Source organism: Cupressus sempervirens, chromosome 5 (genome assembly GCF_028749045.1).
Source record: "Cupressus sempervirens isolate cs-2001-9-10 chromosome 5, ASM2874904v1, whole genome shotgun sequence".
Lineage (NCBI taxonomy): Eukaryota > Viridiplantae > Streptophyta > Pinopsida > Cupressales > Cupressaceae > Cupressus > Cupressus sempervirens.
In genome coordinates, this window is record NC_143122.1 from 83,890,516 (window position 1) to 83,918,394 (window position 27,879).

General features: G+C 37.0%; 2 protein-coding genes across 3 annotated transcripts in view; one reads left to right on the forward strand and one right to left on the reverse strand.

Annotated features, from left to right (window-relative positions):
* Window positions 1-21,127: 21,127 nt before the first annotated feature.
* Window positions 21,128-27,879, forward strand: part of LOC149554667 (protein HLB1-like) — a 183,854-nt gene continuing 177,102 nt past the window's right edge. Inside the window, exon 1 of one of the 2 annotated variants that reach the window (XM_089828727.1) lies at window positions 21,128-21,843. In XM_089828727.1, coding sequence (XP_089684853.1) covers window positions 21,422-21,843 — 422 coding nt within the window. In that variant the 5' untranslated portion in view covers window positions 21,128-21,421. The remainder of the gene's footprint in view (window positions 21,844-27,879) is intronic. The other variant, XM_089828728.1, reaches the window with a different exon arrangement.
* LOC149554668 (uncharacterized) lies at window positions 23,312-26,592 on the reverse strand. Its single transcript, XM_089833569.1, has 4 exons — window positions 26,371-26,592; window positions 26,135-26,259; window positions 23,593-23,941; window positions 23,312-23,485 (listed from the first exon to the last, which is right to left on the reverse strand). Exons 1-4 carry the CDS (start codon window positions 26,458-26,460, stop codon window positions 23,312-23,314), a joined length of 738 nt encoding a protein of 245 aa, XP_089689695.1. The 5' UTR covers window positions 26,461-26,592.

Here is a 27,879-nt window from a genome sequence, read left to right on the forward strand (position 1 = left end):
CAATTCCAGGGCAATGGTTTGCATATGAAGCTTCAACCGCATTGTAGTAAGCAAAGGGTTCTGGATCGGCATGGATGGTTACCTCAGTGCCCTGATGCAGAAATTTGATGCACTGATGGTAAGTGGATGGAATGACTTTCATGGCATGAATCCATGGGGGACCAAGGAGGATGTTAAATGGTAGGTTTAGATCAATAACATGGCAGAGTGTTTCTTCGATGACTGGCCCAACCTTGATTGGCAGCAAAATAGTTCCTTCTATGGTTCTTTCCAAGTTGTCATAAGCTTTGATGGTGATAACCTCACTGATGATATCTGCCTCAGTATACCCAGCTTATTTTATGAATTTTAGGGTTCCATTATCTATCATTACTCTTTTTATGGCAAAATTGGATACCATAATGGCTATGCGAAGCGGAAGGGTGTGATCTGGCTTGACCACGGGTATGTCAATGGGTTTGAAAGATAGGGCACATGAGGAGGATAGGTGTCCAATGAGATTACAAAAATTAGTAGCATTGATATCTGAAGGGACACGGGATTCTATGAGAGCACTGTTAAGGATGTTTTTGTACACAGGACTAGTGTGGAGAAGGTCTAAAATGGAGATTTGGGCTGGCATGTTCCCAAGGTGTTCCAAGATATTGTACTAGCTTTTTGATGGAGTTGATGGTGCTGGTGAAACGGGTGGGCTTGCGATGTTAAATCATGCTCTTCGAGTGGTGACTGCACACTCATTGTTTGGTCCTTGGATATTGATAACATTGACAGAAGGCTCTTTATCAGATATACAACCTATGAGGCTACCATAGTCTATATAGGATGAAGTGTGGTCATTGTTCTTCCCTTGCTGTTGGTTTGGCTAGTGGTTGTTTGTGTTGTTATTGTTGGTTTGGATAGGTGCTTTTCCAGGTTTTGGTTGTTGTGAGGAGGAAAAGCACTTTGATAGATCTATAAGCCTGCATTGGGAGAGGTTTGGGCACCAACGGTGATTTCTTTCCGATCAATGAGGTTCTGCACATAATCTTTCAGTTTCATGCATCTGAGGGTAGTGTGACCTTTTACCCTATGAAATTTGCAGTACTCATTATCTTTGTATTATGCAGCTTTGGATTGGCTTGGGTCAATTTGCTGGGTAGGAGGAAATTTGATGAGGTTTTCCTTAGTCAATTTCTCAAAAAAGACATCCAATGGCTCACCAAGGGGTGTATAGTTTCTAGGTGCAGGTCGAAATCTGGGATTTTGCCTTGCAGCTACATTGATGGCATTAGCTTGATTGTTAGACCTTTGAAAGTTGGGTCCTAGATTGTGGCTTTGATAGCTTTGGTGATTCTGTTGTTGGTAGTTGATAGCATGTTGATTATTTGGTTGATAAGGTGGGTTGGATTGATTTTGGGAAGGACCAACAATATTCACATGTCTCGTATCAGTTACCCCATCTATTGTAACGTGCTTGTTTTTATTCTAGTACCTAGACTTATCATTTGAATGTGTTTGATTTTGGTTGGCTTCTTTGTAAATCTTGACCACACCATCTTTAATGAGTCCTTGCTCAAGGATCATTCCTTTCTCTTTGATATCTTTGTAGGTTTTCAAATAGTTCATGGTCATGTGGTGAGCCAAGCTGGGATGGGCATTATCAATAAACATTTTCACCAAATGGCGCTCTGGCAAGGTGCAAGATATGCGGGTGGTAAGGGTTTGCCATCTTTGCAAATATTCAGGAAGGCTTTCTCCACCTTTTTGTTTAGTGTGGACAAGATCCACTACTGATAGCTTTGTTTCAACAAGATGGGCATATTGGGCTACAAATGCCTTAGACAATTCAGCAAAGTTTTTAATTGTGCCATATGGTATTCTATAAAACCATTCAAGAGTTGGTCTGGCCAAGCTTTTGGGAAACAGATGCAAGAGGAAGACGTCATCGTATACCACTTCTTGGCAGTGCATGTAAAATTCTTTGATATGTGTGATAGGGTCTTATTTTCCTCTGAATTTGTCAAACTTGGGTGTCTCAAAATGCTTGGGGAGTGGAGTCATAGTAATGGCTCTGTCAAATGGGTAAGGACACACATTCTCAAATTTGAAGGTTTTTGGATCATTTCCCTCTTGGATGTTCTTCAAAGCTATCTTCATGGCTTCCCATTATGAATTAATGGGTGATGGCTGGGGTGCCCCCAATGTAGGAGTGCCCTGAGGTAGGTATGTGCTAGATGGGGCAATGGAATATGGATGGCTTTGAGGTATGGGCTGGTAGGGATTGTACATGGCTTGGGCAACTGAATGGTGGATGATGGGTTGTTGTGGTGGAGGTGGCACATATTGCTGCATGTGTTGTGAGGCTTGCTGTTGATATTGGATTTGAGGTTGGGATTGAGGAACATAAGTTGGCTGTGGGATAAATGGATTGCTTTGTGGAGGTAAGGTATAAGATGGTTGTGAAGTTTGGGGAAAGGATCGGGGAGCTTGTGGAACTTGACTTTGGATTTGAGGAGTTTGACCAATATATGTGGGTTGTGCCCCCATTTGGGAAGGTATCTGCATGGCAAAAGAGGCCAAGTAATTGGAAGTTGGTGGTGGTGGATTTCCTCCTAGAAGTGGCATAGAAAAATAGTTGGTAATAAGAGGTAATGGATTAGTTGGTGGTGGAGGTGGTGGGAATTGAAAGCTTGAAAATGGAACTGATGGGGTTTGATAGCTTGGTGGCTGGATTTGAAAGCTTGGTAGAGGGGTGGCAGGAGCTTGGGTCACTTGAGAGCTTGGCAGAATATTGGTAGTAGCTTGTGGGGTTTGATAGCTTTGTGGAGTGAGGGTAGTAGCTTGTGGATTTGTGGCTGATGGCACTGAGCTCCAAGGACCTAGTGGAAATGATGGAATTGTGTTCTGAGCTGAGGTAAACAAGTTGGGGGTGATGAAGGGTTGATTACTTGGGCCCATGGGTGGCATCCCAGTTGTATATTGCTGAGGTTGGCCAAAGATGCTAGCACTGATTTGGGAGATGGGTGGATTTGGAAGGCTGGGTTGGAGAGCAGCAGCAACAATAGTGAAGGGAGTGAATGATGAGGTGTTTTGGGTGAAGGGGGTTTGGGATGGAGTAGCATGGACCAATGGTGGAGTGGTGGTGGCTGGATTGGTTTGCGGAAGGGAGATTTCAACTTGAGTGGAGGCTGGTATGTTTGGGTCTGTTGGATCATATGGGGTGGGTTGAGGCTCTTCTTTTGGCACATATTGAGGATAATTTGAATCATAAGAGCCTATGGGTGGTGGGAGTTGTCCAAACAACGGGTGAGTTGGATCTGATGAGGGAGGAGGTCTTCCAAAGTCGAAGGCTCCTATGTTGTCCCTTTGAAAGTTAGCCATGATTGTTTCTTTGTTCTTGTCTATAATGGCGTTCACCAATACTGAATTTCCTGGCTGGTTCATGAAAGCTTCAATGTCAGTAGGTGATGGTATAGTGTTCTCTAGGCTGAAGGATGGTTGGGTGCTCAAGGGGAGCAAAGCTGTTTAATCCAAATGATAGGGCTCCATTGTTTCCTTCTTCTTCTTGGCTAAATGAGTGACGAGTGACATGAAAATGTAGAATGTTCCTAGGAATGAGATGCAACAATGCTGATGGATGCAAAGGGGGAAGGCTTTTCTATGCAAATGATTTCCTAGGTTGAGGCAAAGCTATATGACAAAACCTAAGGAGGATTGGGTTGGGGATTCTAACTTTAAAGATATGTTGCCAAAGCATGAAAGGTCTTCTTTCCTATGTGCAACCTTGGTGGTGATTGTGTTAACTTAAGGATAGACTGATGATCCTTTAGGAAGAACACGAGATTGACCACTTGTGGATCCCAACCTTTAGCTCAAGGTGATGAGGGATAACAAGTGACAAAACTAGATTACCCTAGACAAAGCTCTATCAAAGGGATAACCTTGGTGAGATTGGTGGATTTGGAAGATGTTAGGAATGGCAAACTTTTGGCAAAGTGACAACAATTTTGAAGGCTTGGATGTGAAGATTTTGGATTGCTGGCTAGATGGTTTGGTTCTAAATGAGATGGATGAGCTAAAATGCTTAAGGGGAGGACTAAAGATGGCTAGCTTACCTACAAGGATGACTCTAAAGTGAAGCTTATGCAAGAAGATGTGGAGAAACAATGGGGGTCTAGTCATAGAAATCATGCCTAGTTGGTAATGCATAAGTAGGGTTAACTCGTGGATGTTGGTTAAGTTGGATAGTGCGATCTAACCAGGCATCTTGAAGGGCTTCATCGGCAGCTTTGTCCTCTATTTTGTGGAGTTTGGAAATTCAAGGGCTTGGTGTTATTTCCTTTCTCTTGGCTAAAAGTTCTTGGTATGCCTGAGATGGCTTGAGTTTGACTTTGTGAAACTTCTATTTGGGTTTGGGTTATTCTGACATAAATTCTTGAATGTGCTTGGCTTAGAGAGATTTTGGTTGTTTTGCTTCAACTCGTTCAACTTCTGGAACAGGCAGTGAATATGCTAAGTGTGCCCTAAGCTAGGATTGACCAAGTTTGGCAAACATTCATTCAACAAGTAAAAAATCAAGCAATAGATAGGAACAACCAGATAGAAGTTTATGATTCTTAGAATGTGATACTTGCGCGACGGAGTGTGTATGTTCTACAAATGTTTCGATCAGTCACTTCAAACACATTAACATCTTAGATGGTTGTCTACAAGGCTGACAGTTGGTTTAGCTAGGGAGTCCTCGATATACCCAAGGTACATGAGGCCCAAATTTGTAGATGAAACCAAAACAATGTCACACAGTCGAGAGGAGCGGTAACCCACTTCTCCTCTTTCACTTGTCAAGGGTATAAAGTTCCTTGAGGCTTAGCCTGAGTGGCAAAATCTTGATTCCAAGAGAGGTGTCTTTGGATTCATCTCTCGATCTTTATACTCTGTCAAAACGCTGGAGTTGAGGTCGTCCCAAGGGGTGATGAAATCCCCAAGCAGGCCTCCTAAAACTTAAACAAGATTTTGGATCCTAATCTTATGCACCCAAGATAGCCTCGAAAGACGACAAGGGGAGAGAAGACTTGGATGATCTTGGGCTAAAAGACATAATTCTTTTCCAACTGACGTTTAAGTTTTCTAATCTAGAGCTTGCAAACACACATGTTTAGGATGCAAATGTTCAATTCCAACTTGAACCGTTGACAAAAGTAAAATCGATCAAAGAATGAATACACCAAGAAGATTTAGGGTCAACAAAAGTAAACTCGCACGCTCGGAGGCCCTCCACGTCAAGTATCGATTGATTTTTCTTTAAGGCATTCAAGATTGAGTGTGAGTTTGTTTTAAGCCCAAAACAAAGATGTGTGAAATTCGATTTCAAGCGCGTGCCTGGAGGCCCTCCACGTCAAGATTTGTTCATTTTTTTTTATGCCCAAATGAAGTGTTAGCGAGACTAATGTGCATTCAAAAAAATTTCTAACTTAGAAAAACCAATAAAAACTTAAGTGAGTGGAATTTGATTTTTGTGGAGCACTTAACACCTTCTTAGGTAGACCCATCCCCATATATGGCGCTGATATTGCAACCAATGGTTAGAATGATGGGTGATTAAAGAGGGTGAGTCTAACAACAAATTCACTCAAAGTGTCTTTATTTGTTTTTATAACTAAGAAAGTTTCTAAAATGTAGATTCTTTTTATGCCCCAAAAGATGAAGTGTGAGATATTGTAATGATTAATTGACCTTTTGCATTCAAGATTGGATTTGTTGTTTTAATCATGCATTCATAAAAAAAAAAAAACTTGATTTTAATCCATGGCACTCAAGAGTGATTTTAGCAACATGCATTCAAAGACTTGTGGTTAAACATTCAAGTTTTTTCCTTTGAGCATTCAAGATTGAGATTTTGTGTGTTGTTTTAAGAACTTTGAAGTGCTTTGTTTTAACCTTAGATCATTCAAGATTGTTTTGGACTCAAAAGTGAAAATGACTCTTTGGACTTTGGTTTTCATTCAAGATTTTGTGTTCTAGTTTGCATGTTTTAAGCCCAAAAATGATATTCCTAGATTGTTTTGATGCATGAAAAACCTAAGAAACATTCAAGATTTTGCATCAAGACATTTGTTTGGAACAAATAACAAAGCTTTTAGGACAATTTTGGCAACCATTTAGGACTCTTAGTTTTCATGAGATTTTTAAAAGAACTTTAAAATATTTGCAAATGAGGTTCATTTTATCCTTGATTGATGCTTTGAGTTTGATTTTAGATTTTAGTGTGCACTTAGTATTGATTTTGAACCTTTTGAAATGGAAACTTGAAGTTCTTTTTAAATTTCCAAAAATGAAGTGTTCCTAACTTTGCATGAATGCATCTAAAACCTTGATGTTGCAAGGATGCAAATGATTGGATTGGTTTAGTTTCACTTATTAAAATATTTTTATTTTTTTTTTGCAAATTTTTAGTTTTTAATGGATTTAAGTATGATTTGGGGGTTCATTTTAAGCACTAAAAAGAAGTGTGTATGATTTTGCTTCCTTAAAAAAAAATTTGGCCAAGATCTCCCACAAGAAGAAGAAGAAGAAGTAGATGGAATAAGAAGAATATAGACAAGAAGAGGAAGAAGAATTCCAAGTGCTTTGTCCACCTATAAGCTTGAAAAATCTGCAAACACTATAAGATAGACTATGAGTTCCTTTGTCTTCTTCATGCTCATGTGGACCTAAAAAACTAATTTATACAATCCTACCAATCACAAAAACAAGCAAAATTAGCCAAAATTAGCAAATGACATACAAAACTTGACTAAAAAAGCTAATGAAGATGACCCATGCGGGGTCTCACCGGGCATGCCAAAATGTATATGAGCAATGTTAGTATGCTAATAGAAACCAAATTTAAATAAAGCTTCTACAAACTAAACAAAATTCATAAACTTCAAGATAGACTAAGATGAGCTCTTGTTAGTACACGTATAGACCTAGATTTTTAAGCTTTCAGTTTCAGTTGCTGAACCTCTCTGAAATACTTTGAACTTGGTTCGAAGTGGTTCAGTATCTTGATATGCAGGTTCAGAATCAAGGTTCAGGCTCAAATTATCAACTCCCATGATCTAGAATAGAGGTATAAAGATCATTTAATTCGGGTTCAGACGACTTCACAAGAGGCTCACAAATCCAGAAAGTTCAAAGTGATTAGGTGCAGTGGTTCAAAGAGTTTAGAGGCACAAGGTGGTTCACTGGTTCAACTTGCAGATTCATAATCTAAGTTCAAATTCTGTCAGTTCAACAAGTTCAAGGATTCATTCTGCATTTCAAGTAAAGTTAGTGGTTCTATGTAACACCACAGGCATGTCTAGAAGATGATGCCCAGAATGTGCAAGGCTATTGTGGGAACCTCAGGTTCAAATTCTGTCAGTTCATTAGTTCTGAGAAAATGTAGAAGTGCAGATCAAAATGGAGATTTAGTCCAATGGTCCAAGGATCAAAGGTTCAAAGATTCAGGTAACCCATCCTATAGGTTCAATACAAGCATAGTCCAAAACCATGGCCTAGAGTGCGGAATGGTCAACTCAAAAAAAAGTTTAGTAGTCTAAGGTTTGAATGTAGACTCAAAGTGCAGAAATACAGTTTAGGGATTGAAATGCTCCAAAGTGTAGTCTAGTTCATCAAGCCTAGATGACAATGATTGACTCTTCTCTTGTAAGATAAACATTCTATAATGTTGTAGAAGCGTATCGAACATGTTTCAAACTGATTGACTTGATGGGATAGTCAAGAGCTATGATTGTTTGAAGATCATCAATCTCCCTAAAGGAAATATCAACATTTCGATAATAATGGAATCGATCACATGCCTATTCATGCAAGTCAAGGCGACAATGGAAAAATCATGGAGATCCAGGAATTAGCTTTGAAGGAACAGATACATTTGCTAAGTAACATGTAACCCGTGCCCCCTTTCATCAAAAGTGTGAAGAGCTTGTGGATCTAACTTCAGTCGCATGTATACACGTGGGGAAACTCTTAAATCCATGCTTAGATGTGGGCACTATAAAGATGCATCTCGATTCATGGTAATAATTCCTATGGGCGGTTTAAAAAAAAAAGTGTTGCGGTCTTCAAATAGTAGGCAACAATATTTTGGAATGAAGCCACGAAGCAATGGTAGAAGTTGATAGTTGGGTTATAACTATCCAAAAAATTGAACTTTAGTTTTGTGTATAGGAGCGTGTGTTGCGAATGCTAAAATTAATAATGGGAATCTACTTTGGTGATCTAGGAATAGAGATGACAACGGTGATAATAGATGTTAACGTTGAAGTGTCTAAGAACAATTGCCACTTTGGCAACCATTGCCAAAGAGAATGATGATGAAGTCGTTGTCTTCAATTCTTATTCTACTCCAATTATATTCGAGATCATCATCTAAAAGACACACTGTATCAAAGTGCTATATTAGCTCGAAGCTCTTCGAGCTTTTCCTGGACTGAAGTCTAAGGGATACACTCTTCTCTGTGTCGGTTTTCCAGCCTCAGATTTTGAAGTCGAAACTCAACATTAAGATAAGTCTTATTGGCTTCAAGGACCTATCGAAAGAGATAATTATGCACTTGAGCTAGCAATGGGTGATGACTAAAAATTTCCTCTCTCTATTAAGCTTAGGTGCTTTGAGAGAAAAGGGAGACTCGATTCTTATTCTATCTCCACACATCAGATGACATGTGTCAAACGGCTCCACACACTTGTCCAAAACATAAACAGTAAGGTGTAGGCGGGGAAACATTTAATAAAAAGTCATAATTTTATTAGAATGTCCCATGTCATATTTCGAGGATATAAAATTTGGGGAATGCCTTATAATGACAAAGTCATATTCTTGGGAATATTTCTTTTTGAATAAAGGCTAATAAATATGCAATAATTCTTCATAGTGAAAATGAGGAGAGAAGAGCAACGAGTTTTCAAGAATCAGTTATAGAAATTGAACAGTCGACTACCAAATTCTATAAATGATGAAAGCATTAAACAAGAGGGGGTTCCAGTTTTTTGAATTCTGGCTGGGAGACTTTGGGCTACAGCAAGACAGAGGCTATGAATACAGTGTTAGGAAGATTCCACTATTTCTTCCAGCAGCTATAGACTGTGTGTTGTTAGCAGGTGTGAAGATTTTTCAATCCTGAGGGAAAGAATATAGACTTTGAAGCTGTAGCAGAAGAGAGCTTTATTTGCTAGACTTTGTGTTAGTGATTAAAGGGGATTTTGATTTTGAAATATAATGTAGGGGAGATGGTTTTCATTTTCTGATGCATGTGTAATAGGATCTTTGTAGTCTTTTACATCTTAAAGAGGGGAGGTTTGAAAGATATTTGCAAATTAGAACTTTGAGTCTATGTAGTTTTCTTTCCACTGATGGTTATGTTGCTGTAACTTTCAGTTTTCTTTAAGTGCATCAGGTGTGCTATTTTCTGTATGCATTTGATATTAGAATCTTCTGGAAGCTTTGATTTGTTTTTCCTCAGGAGAATGGAAATTGTTCTTTGACTTTATCCTTTGTAATGCAGTATACAGCAGGTTAACTTTGTGCAATCTGTTTTATTCTGTTTCCTTTCTTTTTAGTTCTTAGGTTTCACATCTACTCTGTATTTACAGGTAGATGTTAGACATCCTTTCGTGCTTTCTGGTGAAAGCACCCACATTTAATTCATTGTAAATCTTGCACGGGGAGCTGTACCCGATAAAATTCAGAGGAAGGTTATTAATCTAATAATAACCTATCCAACTGTTGGTGTCGATTTGTCCTTTCACTTGGGCATTCAGGGTTAGATTTGCATGCATTTTCTCGAAGGACAATCTGTTCACTAACAGATTTTTGGCGACTCTGCTGGGGAAAGAATCGCAGTTTCAGTGTTTCCTTTCCTTAGAAATCTGAAGGTATCTCCCTGAGGATGGAGGTTGGCGACTCTATTGAGGAAGAATGCCGAAAAATCTTCCTTACATATCAAGAAATCTTGAAGGAATGGGTTCCAACAAAAGAAGAAGATACATCAGATATCTTTATCTTCATCCCACCATTCCAAAACAATCCTATTAGAGAGGTTACCGAAGAACTTGCAAAACAAGTGGGTTGGTTAAAATCTTTCTATGGTGCTATTCTCATCAAGAAGAAACCCCATGTGCAAGAATCAGGAAGTGAAAATAAGCAAAGCAGTAATGAAGAGCTTGTAGACTCAAATGAGAAGGCATTGCTACATTCTTTCTTTAGCCCAGAGGTAGAATCTCACATATCCATAGTACCACAGCAACAAGAAAGATTAGTTATCAAAAAAAATGACCTCGCTGTAAAAAATTCAGATTGTGGTCATGAGGTTGAGCACCATGAAGATTTGATAAATGAAGAAGCAGAAGAGATGCTTGGTATACAATGGTTAGCCCATTAAAGAGCCTTGTCAATCTGAAGATGGGAGTGATGTTTGTGATAAGATAAAGATGCTTTTGGATGAAGACACTCCTGTTGAATTTCTTGTTGAGAAAAAGAGGTATGACATTGATTTTCAGCCTAGTGGGGACTCGGTTGATGTGTTGAAGGATGTCCTTCTCAATGATGAAGAGGAAATTATGGATCAATTTCTGTCATCACTTCAAGCAGATCATCTCTTCCATAAAGACTCAAGTACTCATTTAAAGCTACCTGCAAGTGAAACACTGATAAGTGAGTCTTCTTTTCTTTCTTCTGTTTATGGTTTTGCTGGAAAATGTGTTGGCACTTTGGGAAAGGAAAAAGATGGAATGTATTGCATGCCTAATGAAAACTTGTTGCCTAAAAGAGATGAAGAAATTACATTCTCCAAGATTGATCCTATGTTGCACGAGGTATTTCTATGCCTACAAGTTGACCATAACACTAAAAGTAATTTGCATGAATTAAATCTTGATGACAAGATTTTCAGATATTGTGCACCATCTCTTGGTAAAGTTTCAGCATTCAATTTTTTTCAGTTTGAAACTGAATCTGACCCTGTGGATATCGAAGATCAATTCTTGGGTAAAGAAGAGTACTATAATGAGTTATGGCTATTTGGAAAGGAATGTTGGATCAACATATGCATGTGCACTTTCAGTTTGAAGTTTGGTACTAAAAGAGTCATCAACGAACAATGGTTTGGAGCTATTCCATTAAGGTACGTCATGCTGATTCGAAAAGGCTACTATTTTTCTCAGCCAGTAAATGGTTTCACATGATTCTTTTCTTTATTCCGGTTTCATGGTAGGTCCTATTCCTACCTTTGTAAATATTGTAAATAAGTTTTTGTTGTGCGTAGTGTAGTTGGAATAATGTGCAAACCTCGTGCTTGCTGGTAGTTTAGGTGTTAGTTGTTGGTTTGCTAGTTTTGCCTTGCTCCCCTCCGCCCTCTCTGCAAGTAGCTCCCGGTCTTCTCTTCTGGTTGACTCTATTGCCCAACAGTAAAGCACTGTTCTTCTCCCAGAGATTGCTGGAGTTCTCTGCTTTTGCATCAAAATCAGTCCTGCAGTCAGAGCCCCTGTTAGTACACGTATAGACCCAGATTTTTAAGCTTTCAGTTTCAGTTGCCGAACCTCTCTGAAATACTTTGAACTTGGTTCGAAGTGGTTCAAAAAGTTCGAAGTGGTTCAGAAAGTTCGAAGTGGTTCAGTATCTTGATATGCAGGTTTAGAATCAAGGTTCAGGCTCAAATTATCAACTTCCATGATCTAGAATAGAGGTATAAAGATCATTTAATTTGGGTTCAAATGACTTCACAAGAGGCTCACAAATCCAGAAAGTTCAAAGTGATTAGGTGCAGTGGTTCAAAGAGTTTAGAGGCACAAGGCGGTTCACTAGTTCAACTTATAGATTCATAATCTAAGTTCAAATTATGCCAGTTCAGCAAGTTCAAGGATTCATTCTGCATTTCAAGTAAAGTTAGTGGTTCTATGTAACACCACAGGCATGTCTAGAAGATGATGCCCAGAATGTGCAAGGCTATTGTGGGAACCTCAGGTTCAAATTCTGTCAGTTCATTAGTTCTAAGAAAATGTAGAAGTGCAGATCAAAATGGAGATTTAGTCCAATGGTCCAAGGATCAAAGGCTCAAAGATTCAGGTAACCCATCCTATAGGTTTAATACAAGCATAGTCCAGAAACATGGCCTAGAATGCGGAATGGTCAACTCAAAAAAAAGTTCAGTAGTCTGAGGTTTGAATGTAGACTCAAAGTGCAGAAATACAGTTTAGGGATTGAAATGCTCCAAAGTGTAGTCTAGTTCATCAAGCCTAGATGACAATGATTGACTCTTCTCTTGTAAGATAAACATTCTATAATGTTGTAGAAGCGTATCGAACATGTTTCAAACTGATTGACTTGATGGGATAGTCAAGAGCTATGATTGTTTGAAGATCATCAATCTCCCTAAAGGAAATATCAACATTTCGATAATAATGGAATCGATCACATGCCCATTCATGCAAGTCAAGGCGACAATGGAAAAATCATGGAGATCCAGGAATCGGCTTTGAAGGAACAAATACATTTGCTAAGCAACATGTAACCCGTGCCCCCTTTCATCTAAAGTGTGAAGAGCTTGCGGATCTGACTTCAGTCGCATGTATACACGCGGGGAAACTCTTAAATCCATGCTTAGATGTGGGCACTATAAAGATGCATCTTGATTCGTGGTAATAATTCCTATGGGCGGTTAAAAAAAAAAGTGTCGCGGTCTTCAAATAGTAGGCAACAATATTTTGGAATGAAGCCACGAAGTAATGGTAGAAGTTGACAGTTGGGTTATAACTAGCCAAAAAACTAAACTTTAGTTTTGTGTATGGAAGCGTGTGTTGCGAATGCTAAAATTAATAATGGGAATCGACTTTGGTGATCTAGGAATAGAGATGACAGTGGTGATAATAGATGTTAACGTTGAAGTGTCTAAGAGCAATTGCCACTTTGGCAGCCATTGCCAAAGAGAATGATGATGAAGTCACTATCTTCAATTCTTATTCTGCTCCAATTATATTTGAGATCATCATCTAAAAGACACACTGTATCAGAGTGCTATATCAGCCCAAAGCTCTTGGAGCTTTTCCTGAACTGAAGTCTAAGGGATACACTCTTCTCTGTGTCAGTTTTCCAGCCTCAGATTTTGAAATCGAAACTCAAGATTAAGATAAGTCTTATTGGCTTCAAGGACCTATCGAAAGAGATAATTATGCACTTGAGCTGGCAATGGGTGATGACTAAAAATTTCCTCTCTCTATTAAGCTTAGGTGCTTTGAGAGAAAATGGAGACTCGATTCTTATTCTATCTCCACACATCAGATGACATGTGTCAAATGGCTCCACACACTTGTCCAAAACAGAAACAGTAAGGTGTAGGGAGGGAAACATTTAATAAAAAGTCATAATTTTATTAGAATGTCCCATGTCATATTCCGAGGATATAAAATTTGGGGAATGCCTTATAATGACAAAGTCATATTCTTGGGAATATTTCTTTTTGAATAAAGGTTAATAAAGATGCAATAATTCTTCATAGTGAAAATGAGGAGAGAAGAGCAACGAGTTTTCAAGAATCAGTTATAGAAATTGAACAGTTGACCACCAAATTCTATAAATGATGAAAGCATTAAACAAGAGGGGGTTCCAGTTTTCTGAATTCTGGCTGGGAGACTTTGGGCTACAGCAAGACAGAGGTTGTGAATACAGTGTTAGGAAGATTCCACTGTTTCTTCCAGCAGCTACAGACTGTGTGCTGTTAGCAGGTGTGAAGATTTTTCAATCTTGAGGGAAATAATACAGACTTTGAAGCTGTAGCAGAAGAGAGCTTTATTTGCTAGACTTTGTGTTAGTGATTAAAGGGGATTTTGATTTTGAAATGTAATGTAGGGGAGATGGTTTTCATTTTCTGATGCATGTGTAATAGGATCTTTGTAGTCTTTAACATCTTAAAGAGGGGAGGTTTGAAAGATATCTGCAAATTAGAACTCTGAGTCTATGTAGTTTTCTTTCCACTGATGGTTATGTTGCTGTAACTTTCAGTTTTCTTTAAGTGCATCAGGTGTGCTATTTTCTGTATGCATTTGATATCAGAATCTTCTGGAAGCTTTGATTTGTTTTTCCTCAAGAGAATGGAAATTGTTCTTTGACTTTATCCTTTGTAATGTAGTATACAACAGGTTAACTTTGTGCAATTTGTTTTATTGTGTTTCCTTTCTTTTTAGTTCTTAGGTTTCACATCTACTCTGTGTTTACAGGTAGATGTTAGATATCCTTTCGTGCTTTCTGGTAAAAGCACCCACATTTAATTCATTGTAAATCTTGCACGGGGAGATGTACCTGATAAAATTCAGAGGAAGGTTATTAATCTAATAATAACCTATCCAACTGTTGGTGTCGATTTGTCCTTTCACTTGGGCATTCAGGGTCAAATTTGCATGCATTTTCTCGAAGGACAATATGTTCACTAACGGCTCTCAATTGAGAATATGAGCCATTAATGGGCTCTCTCAATGAGAAGCTCTCTTGTTGAGTGGCTTTGTCTAAATAGATAGGATGTATGCTCAAGCTTATGCTTCAAAAAGGGCTTCAAATGGAGTTGGAATTTGGGTGTGAGTGTATGGTTTTGATGTAAAATGGCTTCTTAAAATGGCATTATGACTTTACTTCATGGATTGTGTTATTTTGCAAAGGGGAAGGATCCAATTTATAGGCAAGAGGCCTTAGGGATTGAGGGCTAAGATGCAAGGATGGGGAAAAGCTCATGGAGGGCTTAGATTCAATGAGAGGAGAACACATGGATTGTGCTTCCTTACAGCCAATCAGGGAGTGACACATGTCACAGGGTGAGAGGATGGAAGAAAGGGGAAGGATGAGTCAACAAAGGAAGCTCAAGGGATAAAATCTTCATAAAGACCCTCATAATGGCTTGTAAGAGCAATGAAAGGGCTTAGAAGAATCATTTATGGCCTAGTGGGCTTCATAAAGTTTTATGGTTGGGATATTTTGAGGGAGATGAGAGGAATTTCGATTTGGGCTTGATTAGGAAGGTTTTAAGCTTGCTTAGGATTGTGCAAATGATTAGAGGATGGATTAGGATGGTTTAGGATTAGCTTAGGGATAGGCAAGTGGATGGCATTTAATGAGGATGGGTGAAGGAGGAGATATTTGTTAACTTTGGCTTGGGTTAGTGAGTCTTAACCCATGTTTAGGGAATGTGACAAGGTTAGGAGGGGATTAGGATTAGGTTTAAAGACATCTTCTAGAAGAGTTTAGAATTTGGATGAGGATAAAGACTTTCTAGAATAGTCTAGAACTTCCTAGGATGAGGATGAAGACTTTCTAGAATAGTCTACAACTTCTTAGGATGAGGATAAATTAGATTTTAGGAAATAAATAAAGTTTTATTTATTTCAAGGGTTTGGGTTGAGGAGATATTTGTTAAAACTTTTTTAATAAACATGAGGATTAATATTTAATCTTAATTAAATATTTTGAGTTGGGATTAGGGGTAAGAAATGATGGGATTAACCTTTAATCAAAATTAAAGAAGGACTAGAAGATTTTAGAAGAGGTTAGTGGTCTTAAGGAAATTGGCCAAGTTTTGGGCAAAAAATAAATTTTTTATTTATTTTGAGTTTTTTGGTCAATTTATTAATTAAATAATTAATAAATAAGGAAATAATGTTTAAATAAGATTTAAACATTTTTGGGAGGGATTCCTTAATTAAATATTTTTAATTAAGATAAAGGGATTTAATAACATAAAAATAAATAAATAAATAAAATAAATAAATAATTAATAAATGATGATGTCATCAGGAATTTTTTCAGAAAATAAAAATACTTTATTTTCTAAAGGATTTAGGTGTCTACACCCGTGACTTTTGTTTCTTACACCCAGCTATGGTGGAAGACTTTAGGCGAGATTCTTTTGGGCCCTACATTTAACTTCACGTGGCTCTGCTCGATCTTTCCATTAGCTTTGTTTCTCGTACCTAGCCACGTGCGCTGCTGTTATAGAAAAAGGGTATTGAGCCTTGTTTCTCTGCTTCCACAGTGAGCTGAAAGCTAAGACAAGCATTGATTTTGAGCTTCGTTTTCTAAAGATTCGGCAGTCTTTTTTGGAAAGAGAGATATCTTTGGTGGAGAGACTTTTTTGAAGCCATTTTTTTTTTTGCCTTCAACAAAAGTTGAGATGGAAGTTTTATTGGCTCACCTCGTCCATGTGGGCCCTCATATGCATGATACACTCATTTTTCTTTTTAAACATGTGTTGACTTTGGTATTGCACACACTGTTTAAATGTTGAGCTCTACCATTGGTCCCTTACTCTTCATGTGTTTTCAGCATGTGATTTGAAAAGGAAAAACATGCATTTTTTGTGTTTGATACCAACCCACGTATTTCCTTTGGTGGTTTTAAACAAATCAATGGTGTATTTGTGCTTGACATTTTTTGCCAACCAAGGAGTTCTCATTGGCATTTTTCGGTCAACAGTTCCCATGCCCTCTTGGTTTCACATGGAATCCCATCTTTAATTGGGGCTATTTGACATTAAAGGTGGAGCCATATTTTGTTTCAATGGATTTCCACTTCAACATGATTGAGTTTCATACGCATGTCCATGTTGTGATGTCAGTGTCAATATTTTGTTATGGGACAGTGACTTCTCCTTTTTTACACCACATGTCTCTTGACTCAACAATCACATCTCCTAAGTTTGTTGAGTACAGTGTGCGATGGAGGGAGCTTTTATTTTTGGCTTGTTGCCATGTTTTTGGTGCTTGAATGGAGTTCTTCAATGTTACAAATGGTATCAATGAATTTTGTGGGGTTGTGCTTCATGTGTGTCCACGTTACATTCAAACAAGCGCTTTACTTTGAAGCACCAATATTGGAGATTGCACAATTTATGCGGATGTGGCAGGGTTAAGAAGTGTTTTTTGGTGCACCCTCATGATTAGAGGACCTTTTGTACCTGTTAGCACTCTTCTCAAATGCATATTTGTTGGGCCCTTTCTTTGTTGAATGCCTTCGAATCACAAGCTTGTACTCCTCCATTCACACTGATTTTTATGGGGCCATGCATCAATTTTGGGCGTGATTTGTGTGACATGATGTGCCTTTTTTGTCTTGCATTTTTTTAAAGCCACCAAATTTTTACTCTCGCACTAGCTCTTTTACCAGTGACATTGATTTTTTGCAATATTTGTCTTGTTTCTAACAGTTGAACTTTTTCTCTAGTAGGGGTCTTTTTCTGGCATTTTTTTACCTCAATGGTCTTTTTTTTTGTCAAATTTGGGCTCGTCACTTGTTGATGTTAGTGCCATGTCAGCATTGCATCAATACTTTTGTCACCTCTTCAAGCTTTGTTTGGACCTACCTTCACATTTTTGCTCATATCTTCGGCATACATATCTCCGGCATACATACTCCATTTTCTGAAAATGAGATATCACTTGAAAGCTAGTTCCAAGCCCATCATAGTGTTATAGTTAGTTTTGGTACTATTTTGATGGCTTTTTTGTTGTCAAAGTTAGGGGTATAGTTTTGCACTCTGAGAGACATATCTTGAGCATTTGATCTTTGATTTGAGAATTCTTTATATCATTGGAAAGGTCGTTCTAAGATCTTACTAGTGATGTTGGTTATTTTATCCAATTTTTTCTCCAGGCACATTCTATTTAGTCTTTTGCATTTTTTCATTCTGGTAGATGTCTTGGTTATTTCAGGTATGAGGATCGAAGTTGCTTCAGATGATTTGTCATGACTTATACTATCTATTGTATTAGTCTATTGTCTCTTTTGGTCTATTTAGAAATCATTTGTATGTATTATTGCAAATGCACTGAGATAAAGTGCCATACTACATCTGTATTTTTGTTTCAATTATTTTGCCTTGCTTTGCCTTCTGATTCAAGCAGTGCCATCTGAGGACACTCATGTAGATTATTGTATTTTTGGGATTCATTGTATCTTATGCCTTATTGTACATGCACTACTCATGGTTAAAGTTCCATGGGGGCTTGATGTTTTTCCTTTGTTTGTCATCTTCCTTTGTCCATGAGTGTCCCTTCCATGACATTAGCCTCACGATGTGTCTGAGATTGATCACCTCAGTACACACATATGTACTCTTTTGTGCATCTTGATTGTGGTTCCTTGACATGCAATTCTTTTGGTCCACTTTTCTAGTTGCGTATCACCTCACCCTTGTTTGCATTAGGGGGGATTCTTGTGTTGTTTCTCATGCTTCCTTGGTTCGATTGATCAACTCTTTAGCCTTTGGTGTTTCATGTCATGTGTATCTTCAAGTTTAGTTGTTTGCCTTTATGTGCCTCTTGATTCGATGCATATTATAGTCTTCTCTACCTGTTCAGGTTCTATTTCAGTGGAGGTTCTTCAGATCAACAGTTACTTTTGATCAAAATTTGCAACTTCTATATGCATCAGTGATGTTCTTCATGATAATCTTTTGTAACTATCTTCTAGGACATTTCCTAGTTTGAAGGCTTCTTCAGTCTTTCACTAGTTTCTTTCAACATTATTTCCATCTCTGGAATAAGGCTTTTTGCATGTGGTTTTCTCTATTTCTCCTCTCTATAGAAATTTGATTGTGTTTGGGTACCTCATCAGGCTTTGTTGCCACGCCCCAATTCTACTTCTAGTAGTAGTTGCTAGGTCTTTAGCTACTCTGTAAGTTTATCTTAAGGGGAGGTGTTAGAGTAATTAGATATTTCCTAATTAACTATAGTTGCTTAAGCTAAAATTTAGGTATCTAATACTTATTTCTTTTATTAATTATTTTGATGCAAGCTAGGTTAGACCTTTTTAGGGTTTTGATCTCCTTTATAAGGACAATCTCTCATTGTAAACATTCATCGAGATCAATTCAGTGTTGATTATAGCAATCTACTTTTTTGCTCATGAAGAATGTCTCATTTATGGATCTAACAATTTCAACCTCCATAGCTTTTGCTTCTCTCTCTCTCTGTGACAAATGTTTGCATGCAAGTGATTCTTGGGAGTTGTGGGGTTGAACTTTCATCAACTTCAACAAGGCTTACAATTTACCACTATGTTGTAAGCTCTTGCCTAGTATAAATCAAACATATTTAATAAGTATCATATATATTAATTGTTTATAAGCATTATAATATATATTATATGTAAAATGTATAAATTCTTATCTTTATATTTAATATTTTATAAAAAAATGTATATATTTAAAATAGAGTATGATGATGATAATCATATATTAGGTGAAACAAAGAGTGAGAATAAGTCAACCGATAAAAATAAACCATAAATTTAAAGAGAGTAGATTATTATTTTTATAATTGGCTCACTATTCTTTAGCTAATCTAAATTTCACATATTATATCAAAATTAAATAAATATTGAACTTGACTTTGATTAAATAGATTGGATTAAATCGTATGTCGAATGAAAAGTTATTTTTGGTTTTATTAAGAGTTCATTGGAAATTGTTATAGAACATATTTATCAAACATTAAAACAACTTATATTATGTTAAAAATAATTAAAATTTAGAACATTTTGGGAAATATGGGGGATAAATATTCTAATAAAATATTTAGATATTTTTTTAATCAGATGTCATTTGGATTAGTATACACAAATATAGTTTAAAACTTTAGATTGGATTATTCTAAATCAGTTTAATTTCTATTTACTATTTATGAGAACATCATACCATGTATGTAAGTTCAATTCAAAATGGATTCTCTAAGAATTATGTTGAAAGTTGGATCGAAATTTCCTATGATAGGTAAGGGTGTGTGGTCCCATTCAAAATAAAATTTAATCCCCACTAATATTATTTTTAGAAATAATTAAAAAAGTGGAAAGAAAAAAGCCTACACTAATATAACAACTTTTAATCCTCACTTTTTACATCTAGGTGACTATTTGGAAAAAAATATTTCTATCAATGTTCTGCAACTCATTTTGGGTGCCTGAGATGTTTGGTTCTTAAAAACATAATGGGGTTTGAAGCCTCCATGAAACCCCAACTTAAGTCATGCCAATTAGTCCAAACTCATTCCGAGATTAATTTTTTTTTGAGATTCCTCTAAATCATGCATAATAGTATTGTTGCTTTCACGCATGGGCTGCACTTCCTACATTTGACTGAGCCATCAAGCTTTATCTCTTTTATATGTGAATTAGACATATCGAGCATTAAATAAAAAGTGGACAATTGAATAATCTTCTAAATACATAACAATATTTTCATTCATTCTTTAAGAAAATAGGAAATAAGTTCCCAATTGAGATGTGTAGTACATGCAATCAGGAATTAATCTTGAGGTATATATTACTTTGAATCTACTTAAAATTTTCATGCTAACAAAAAACATATGGACACAAGAAAGTTTCGTAAATGGAGCTCTCGGTGAAACTGTTCATATTGTTGACAATCTTGGATCTATCTGAACAAATGTTCCAACATATGTTGCAATGAGGATTGATAGTTGCCATGGAGCATTGTGGAGTGAGAATACAAGATTGTATCAATAGTTCCTGTGTCACTAGGAATTGAAAGACAAATACCCCTCACAATGTCATAAGCTATAAAAATCCATAAATCCCAAGGGCTAATACTACAAAAAACAACAATCAACATTGACTGAATAGAGAGGCAAAGCTTGACGTTCACAACTATGTCGATATTCAAATTATTAAACAACCTTCGTATTCAACCAATGTTCTCCTTCAAGAGATACTAAAAAATGCAAAATTATCCATACAATATTTTAAGGAAAAAGAGAAAGGTCACTTTTAGATTAAATACTTCATCAAGTAATTGAATTCACTCATGCTTCAACATATCCTTGATTTAGAGAAACGAAAGGAAAAAGAAACAAATGCACACTCTTATTTGTTGTCTAATTTTTTTCCCCCTAAAATAATATAATACAAAATATATATTTTCCTATCAACTAAAAGTGTGAATTGGCATGGCTTCCTTCGAAGAGGTTATTAGTTCAAAACCTTGCATTGTCAATTAAAAAAAAAAGTGGTGCAATTGGTGGTTAGAAAACAAATGTGAGAATAATTTTACCTTAGAAAGAGAATACCCCTTTCCACCACCTACACCTCCAGTTTAGATTAGTCTTTGCCAAGTCGGCGTAAAGCCACTGAAAACTTCTTCTTAAATTCATAAATAATTATAATACTTAATATTCATGTCCAACCTCTGAAAAAAATTTCACGAAGAAACTTGAAAAGGGTATACACGCCAGGGTTTGATCGGGCACAGGGTTTACTCGGGGATGATCTGAGCAATTTTTGCTCCGATTCGATAACTTTGCACTCAGATCGAACACGTTGAACAGCTTTGGCATATTGCATTGGGTTAAAGTTGGCTCAATTTTTCCCCAGATCGAGCATTTTCTGCTCGGAATACAAAAAATCATGTCTCTAAATGCAGATGACGAAGTTAAAAAAGATCCAGAAAACTCTCCAGTCGACAACACAAACAATGCAGGTGAGCAGCAGGACTTAGCGGATTTTAGCGGTATGAAGAGTCTAGAAGAAAGCAGCCACGGATCTGAAAACAAAGAGGCCGTAAAATCGGAGGAAGAAAAAAATGAACAGGCGGAAATGACGTTTACAATGAGAGAGCTGATAAATCGGCTTGACGAAGCAGAAGAAGACGATAAGGTCGAAGAGGCAAATGGTTTGGATGAGAATCAAGCTGGTGAAGAAGAGATTCAAGAGGTTCGTAGAGTTAATAATGGATTTGTGGAGGAAAATGAGGAGGAGAATGGCGGTTTGTTTAGTGGTGTTACGGTATATGAGGGCGAGAGGAAGGATAATAGCGCTTCGGTTTATCCGTATGTTTTGAACTATAATTTTGCTCTTATTTCTGTTCAGAGAGAAAAGAATCTCAAAAATATTTTGTGCGCGTCTAATTCACTTGAAATCTGCGAGCTTTGCTTTGCATATACTGATGTTGTAAAAAATAATTGAAATCTGCAAGATTTGCTTTGCATATACTGATGTTGTCAAAAATAATTGAGGACAATTAGTTGTGCAGGTCAAGTGCACTTGGAAATTTAGAGCTCTGTTTTGCACTTATTTATTTTTTGAAGAAATCAATTTAGGAAAAGTAGTGATTTAGGTCATACTCACCTAGAATTTAGGAGTTTTTTTCTGCACTTGTGCTGTTAAAGAGAAAGAATTAAGGAAAACTAGTTGCACAAGTTAAATATACAAAGGAATTTATTTTTAACCCCACGTCCATAAGGAAGTGGAATTAGAAGTTGCATTTTGCTGCATAAGGATGATTAGTGGTGCGGGCCAAATACACATAAAATTCAGATTGTAATCAATTTTCATTTCGTAGTGCAAGCAGAACGTTTTTTTTTGTTTATATTGCTGTTTAAAGAAAAGGATTTAGGAAAATTAGCTCTGCAGGTCAACTTCATTTGAAATTCAAGTTCAAAAACTGGAAAATCTTAATTGCCTTCAGGGTATTTTACACTTGGTTTGAAAAATAGCTGGGCCGATTAGCTTTACTAAGAAATTCAATTTCAAACAGGGAAGAATATATTTTCCAATAATCTGAATTGCTTTATAGTATTGTACGCTGTGTTTGGGAATTACATATAGTTCCGAATAAATTTTCTGTATTGCATAATTTCCTTAGTTGCCGATTCGTGACACGAATCCGATTCGGGCACGTGAATCGGATCCGTGGATTCAGGATTTTTTTTTTTCCCCAATTATGATTCGTGGAGGATTCGTGCATATATATATATATATATATATATATATATATATATATATATATATATATATATATATGCATTATATATACTAAAAAATAAGAGAAATATACATAATTCTAAAACTAAATCATTTCATAGTATGAATCTATGATTCTAGTATGTATCTATGAATCTAGTATGCTTGATCAATGACATTGATAATTAATCTATTTTCACGATTATAAAGAAAATCAACACATTCACATTGAATTACTGAAAGTGAAAGTTTGTAACATTCAAAATATAGATTATTAAACTTAAAGTTTATAACATGATTTACTCATAAAAGAGTCAAGAGTCAACACTAAAGTTTTTTAATTTAATCATCAAATGGATTTTCAAGAAAATCCGCATCAGAGGGGTACTGGTGAGCTGCAAGTGCTGCATTTGTATCAGTAGAGGAACCCAAACCACTAGTAGTAGAGGGGATTGTTAACTCATAATCCTCCTCCTCATCATCCACATCAATCAAAGTGGATCTAGCAAGATCCCGGATGGTCATATCTAAATTAGGAGTCTCGGGTGCTACTTCTCAAAGCTTTTCGGGCCCCTTCTTGTACTTAGGGTCCTTTCGTGACAACAAGCGCAAATTGTTGTGAATGAACACAAGGTCTTCTGATTTTTTTGGAGCCAACCGATTGTGTTTGATTGAGTGGATAAAGGAGTAAGTACTCCAATTCCGCTCAGCGGCAGAAGAGCTGGCAACCTAAAGAGAAATTAAAAATTATCAATACAACAATCAAGATAAATAAATAAAATAATAAATTCAAGGAATTGAGAATGTTAACCTTAAGCTTAATTTTACAAACTTACTTGGGATAGGACCTTTATGGCAAGAGGTTGGAGGTACGTGAAGGCTTGCCCATGAAGGTACCACCATTTGATGGCACCCATCCTGCTTTGGTCTGCTATGGCAATAGGGTCGAAATCCTCACCTGAGTTGAAAGCAGCAAATTCACTCCTCACAATTGCCCCAATCTCTGGATCTTGGAATATCTTAGCTAGTGCCCTCTTATACCCATCTGCAACCTCTGCATCTCTAAATGGTGGCACTCTACCTGGAAGGCGAAGTACATCTGCACTATAGTACCTGGGGATAACAAAAGACAATTGAACACTATCAAATATTGTAATGGTTACCCTAGAAATAGCTCTGATACCACTGTAATGGACACTCAGGAATGCCCAAAAGCTGAATCAACTGCTGAAATTATATTAATTCTAAAAATGTTGCAATCAAGTACAAAGAGATGTATTCCAAAGGCCAAACCCTAAGGGAATGACGTCTAGAATGTTACAACAGAGAATGAACGTACTCTATTGCCAAAAAAGAGTGTGATTCACACATCCGAGCTCTTATCAAATGCAAGTCATAATCATCCGATACAATAATCTCATGCTAAACAATGAGACTCTCACCCCTATTTATCCTATTCCTTCACCCTTCTAGAAAGAACTAAAACATTAATTAATTGCAAGTGCTAGAAGCTTCCCCCTTTCAATAATTAATGCACTCTCTAGAAACTCCTCTCTTGCAATAATTAATTGTGCTTCTAGAGGCTTCCACCTTTCCAATAATTAATACACACTCTAGACGTATCTCCTTTGTAATACAATAATTAATTATATTAATTAAATATAAAGCCACCTTTTAATTTTAATTGAATGACTTTATAAGAAATTAATTTAATTTCTTCTTATCCTCCACTTAGACTTTGGAGAACGTGAAGGCCAAAAGATGGGATCATTACAAATCCGCCCTCCTTGAAATTGCTTGTCCTCAAGCAATTAAGTAACATAATGAACGCCAACCTCCACCTGGATCCCAATTGAAGTAATATGTGATGTCCATATGGACATTAAACAAACTAAAAATGAACATCATTAGGACCAACCACATGTCCTGCAAGTTAGCTCCCAAAACTTGTGCTGATGAAGTATAAGTTTGGATGTCCCCAGAAGGCGGCTCCATAGAAGATCTATAAAATCTCTTCTTCCCAACTGCTGCAACACAAAACCAAATCTTTGTAGATGGTGAAAACAAAGCCCAACTCCACTCAGGAGAGTGATCAATATCGACCGCAAACATCAAATTGTCATAAGACAATGTTGTATACATGTTGAACATAGTACTATCCCAAGAGTGAACATTAACACTTTGTTGATCGATAGTATAATATGACTCTGTCACTATATTGCTCACCTCATTAGCAATAACAAGTGTACTATCATCAGAGCACACATCTACAACCGCATGTATACTGCCAAACTCCTCGTTGGATGGTTCAACTGACATAGAAGTGGCTACTGATATGATAGTATTCTTGCATTCTTCTAATCCCACATTGATGGACTCCATATCACCAGCATTATAGCTAGGTGGCTCTATATGTGTCTCAATCCCACCTGAGGAAACAACTTCTTTCTGCACTGGAGCAACATACAAATTGTCAATATTGATGCCCATCTGTCTAGCCATAAGTTGCAAAATCATATCCATTCGCCTATTATGCTCCTGTTGCATCTGCTGCCCCTCCTGTAATGTATTTAGTATCCTGAACATTACACTTTCTTGATCTGGACTGTTATACATTTTGTCAACACTTTTCCCTCTATCCAGCTATCTATAAGATCTCCACAGGATGGCAGGACTAACAGCTCTGATACCACTGTAATGGTTACCCTAGAAATAGCTCTGATACCACTGTAATGGACACCCAGGAATGCCCAAAAGCTGAATCAACTGCTGAAATTATATTAATTCTAAAAATGTTGCAATCAAGTACAAAGAGATGTATTCCAAAGGCCAAACCCTAAGGGAATGACGTCTAGAATGTTACAACAGAGAATGAACATACTCTATTGCCAAAAAAGAGTGTGATTCACACATCCGAGCTCTTATCAAATGCAAGTCATAATCATCCGATACAATAATCTCATGCTAAACAATGAGACTCTCACCCCTATTTATCCTATTCCTTCACCCTTCTAGAAAGAACTAAAACATTAATTAATTGCAAGTGCTAGAAGCTTCCCCCTTTCAATAATTAATGCACTCTCTAGAAACTCCTCTCTTGCAATAATTAATTGTGCTTCTAGAGGCTTCCACCTTTCCAATAATTAATACACACTCTAGACGTATCTCCTTTGTAATACAATAATTAATTATATTAATTAAATATAAAGCCACCTTTTAATTTTAATTGAATGACTTTATAAGAAATTAATTTAATTTCTTCTTATCCTCCACTTAGACTTTGGAGAACGTGAAGGCCAAAAGATGGGATCATTACAAATATCAATAGCACAAACATTGGATAAAATAAGCACAAACATTTGATAAGAACTACAGTACCTCGGGGATAGAGCATTTGCAAGGAGGTGCAAAGGTGTGGTCATCTTGTTCCATCGATGATGAACAATTTTTTCCACCTTCTTGTAAAGGGTGTCCTCAGGATCATTCTCCCTCCTCTGTATGACCTAAGATATGAAATATGAATAATAATTATAATTATTGAATATGTCAATTTAAACTTTAGAATCTAGATATCTCTCAAATAAAAAATTGTTGTAAAAGAGCGTAAAACTTACCATTTTAATTTTTTCCAGCATACTATCCATGGAATCATAAATATCCCCAAGGCATGGCTCATCACTATCTGCGAAGCGAAGCATTGCCATTATTGGATCGGTGATTTCCAACACATAACTCACAAGACCTCACCAATCCTCATCTAGTATCATTCTTCTCACATTTAAAGCCCTTGCTGTATTGGAATTCTTCCAAATGCCCCATTGGGGGCTAATGACCATATGCTTCAATGCTTCTTTTACCTTCACAAGTCGTCTCAAGACGATTGTGTGAGAGGCAAAGCGGGTTTCAGCAACCTAAGAACATGTTAAACTCAAGTTAGTAAAACATTTAAAAATTAAAACATGTACAACAAAAATTAATAATTGTGGAATCCAATAATATTCAATTATATATTAAATATAAAAATTTACCTTCAATAACTTCAAGTCTGAGAAACTCCTAAAAATTGCTTGTGACATGTGGTGATTTGTCACAAACATTTGAATCTCTTCAGCTTCCTCACATATCCTTTTCACCCAATCTATTTCGGTGCCAATTGCTTTCATCACTAAATTGAGAGAGTGGACGGTGCATGGTGTCCAAAAGATATGATCATATCTAGACTCTACAATTATCCCTGCAGCCCTGCAAACTTTTGCATTGTCCGTGATCACTTGGACAACATTATTAGGACCCACTGACTCTATGGCATCAATGAGAATGCGTGAAATAAATTCTGCATCTTTCACTTGCCCTTCACAATCAACTGCCTTCAAGAACATTGCCCCCTTAGGGCATACAACAATAACATTGATCAATGGACGGTTTCTACAATCTTTCCAACCATCCGAAATAATAGACACACCCGATTGAACCCAAAAATCTCTTATTGGTTGAAGTTGAGCCTCTACATTTCTCCTCTCATCACGTAATATGGTAGTGCGCAACTTCTCATAACCAGGCGGTTTGTAACCATGGGGTGCATCATTTATTGCTTCCACCATCTCCTTAAAATAATGTGATCTAGCAAAATTAAATGAAACACCATTTGCAATCAAACAACGTCCAATTTTGTGATCAGCAATGTCTCTCTTTTCAATTTGGAATGCCCTATCTAGTGGGCCTCTCTTGCGGGTGAGTGGAGATGGGTCTTCATCTTCATCATTTGTAGTTGGCATAGGCAAAAAAGGATGTGTTCTTGTGTTTGTTTGATCAGATGATGGTGTTGGTATATTTGTTTTTTTGGAAGCACCACGTTTTGCTTTTGCAACTGCTCTATCAGCATCATCTTGCTCTTTTGCTAATGCTGCTATTTGTGCAGCTGGTAATCCCTTCTTATCACTACCTTGACACATGTGAATTCCTTCACCCGCAGGGCCCAAAAAATGTAGTTTCACTCGGGAATAGGAGCTTCTGTGTTGTATGTTGCAAAAATTACATTTCCATATGTATGCCCCACCCCCAGGACATTGTGCAACTCTTGTTGTGTGTCTCCATAAAGGAGACCCCTTATCAATTTTGAAGCT

Coding starts and splice junctions, on each gene's coding strand:
- LOC149554668 (XM_089833569.1), bottom strand. CDS start 26,460: ATGGCAATGCTTCGCTTCGCAGATAGTGATGAGCCATGCCTTGGGGAT. Junction 26,260..26,370: donor TGCTGGAAAAAATTAAAATG/GTAAGTTTTACG, acceptor TTCATATCTTAG/GTCATACAGAGGAGGGAGAA. Junction 23,486..23,592: donor CCATAAAGGTCCTATCCCAA/GTAAGTTTGTAA, acceptor ATTTCTCTTTAG/GTTGCCAGCTCTTCTGCCGC.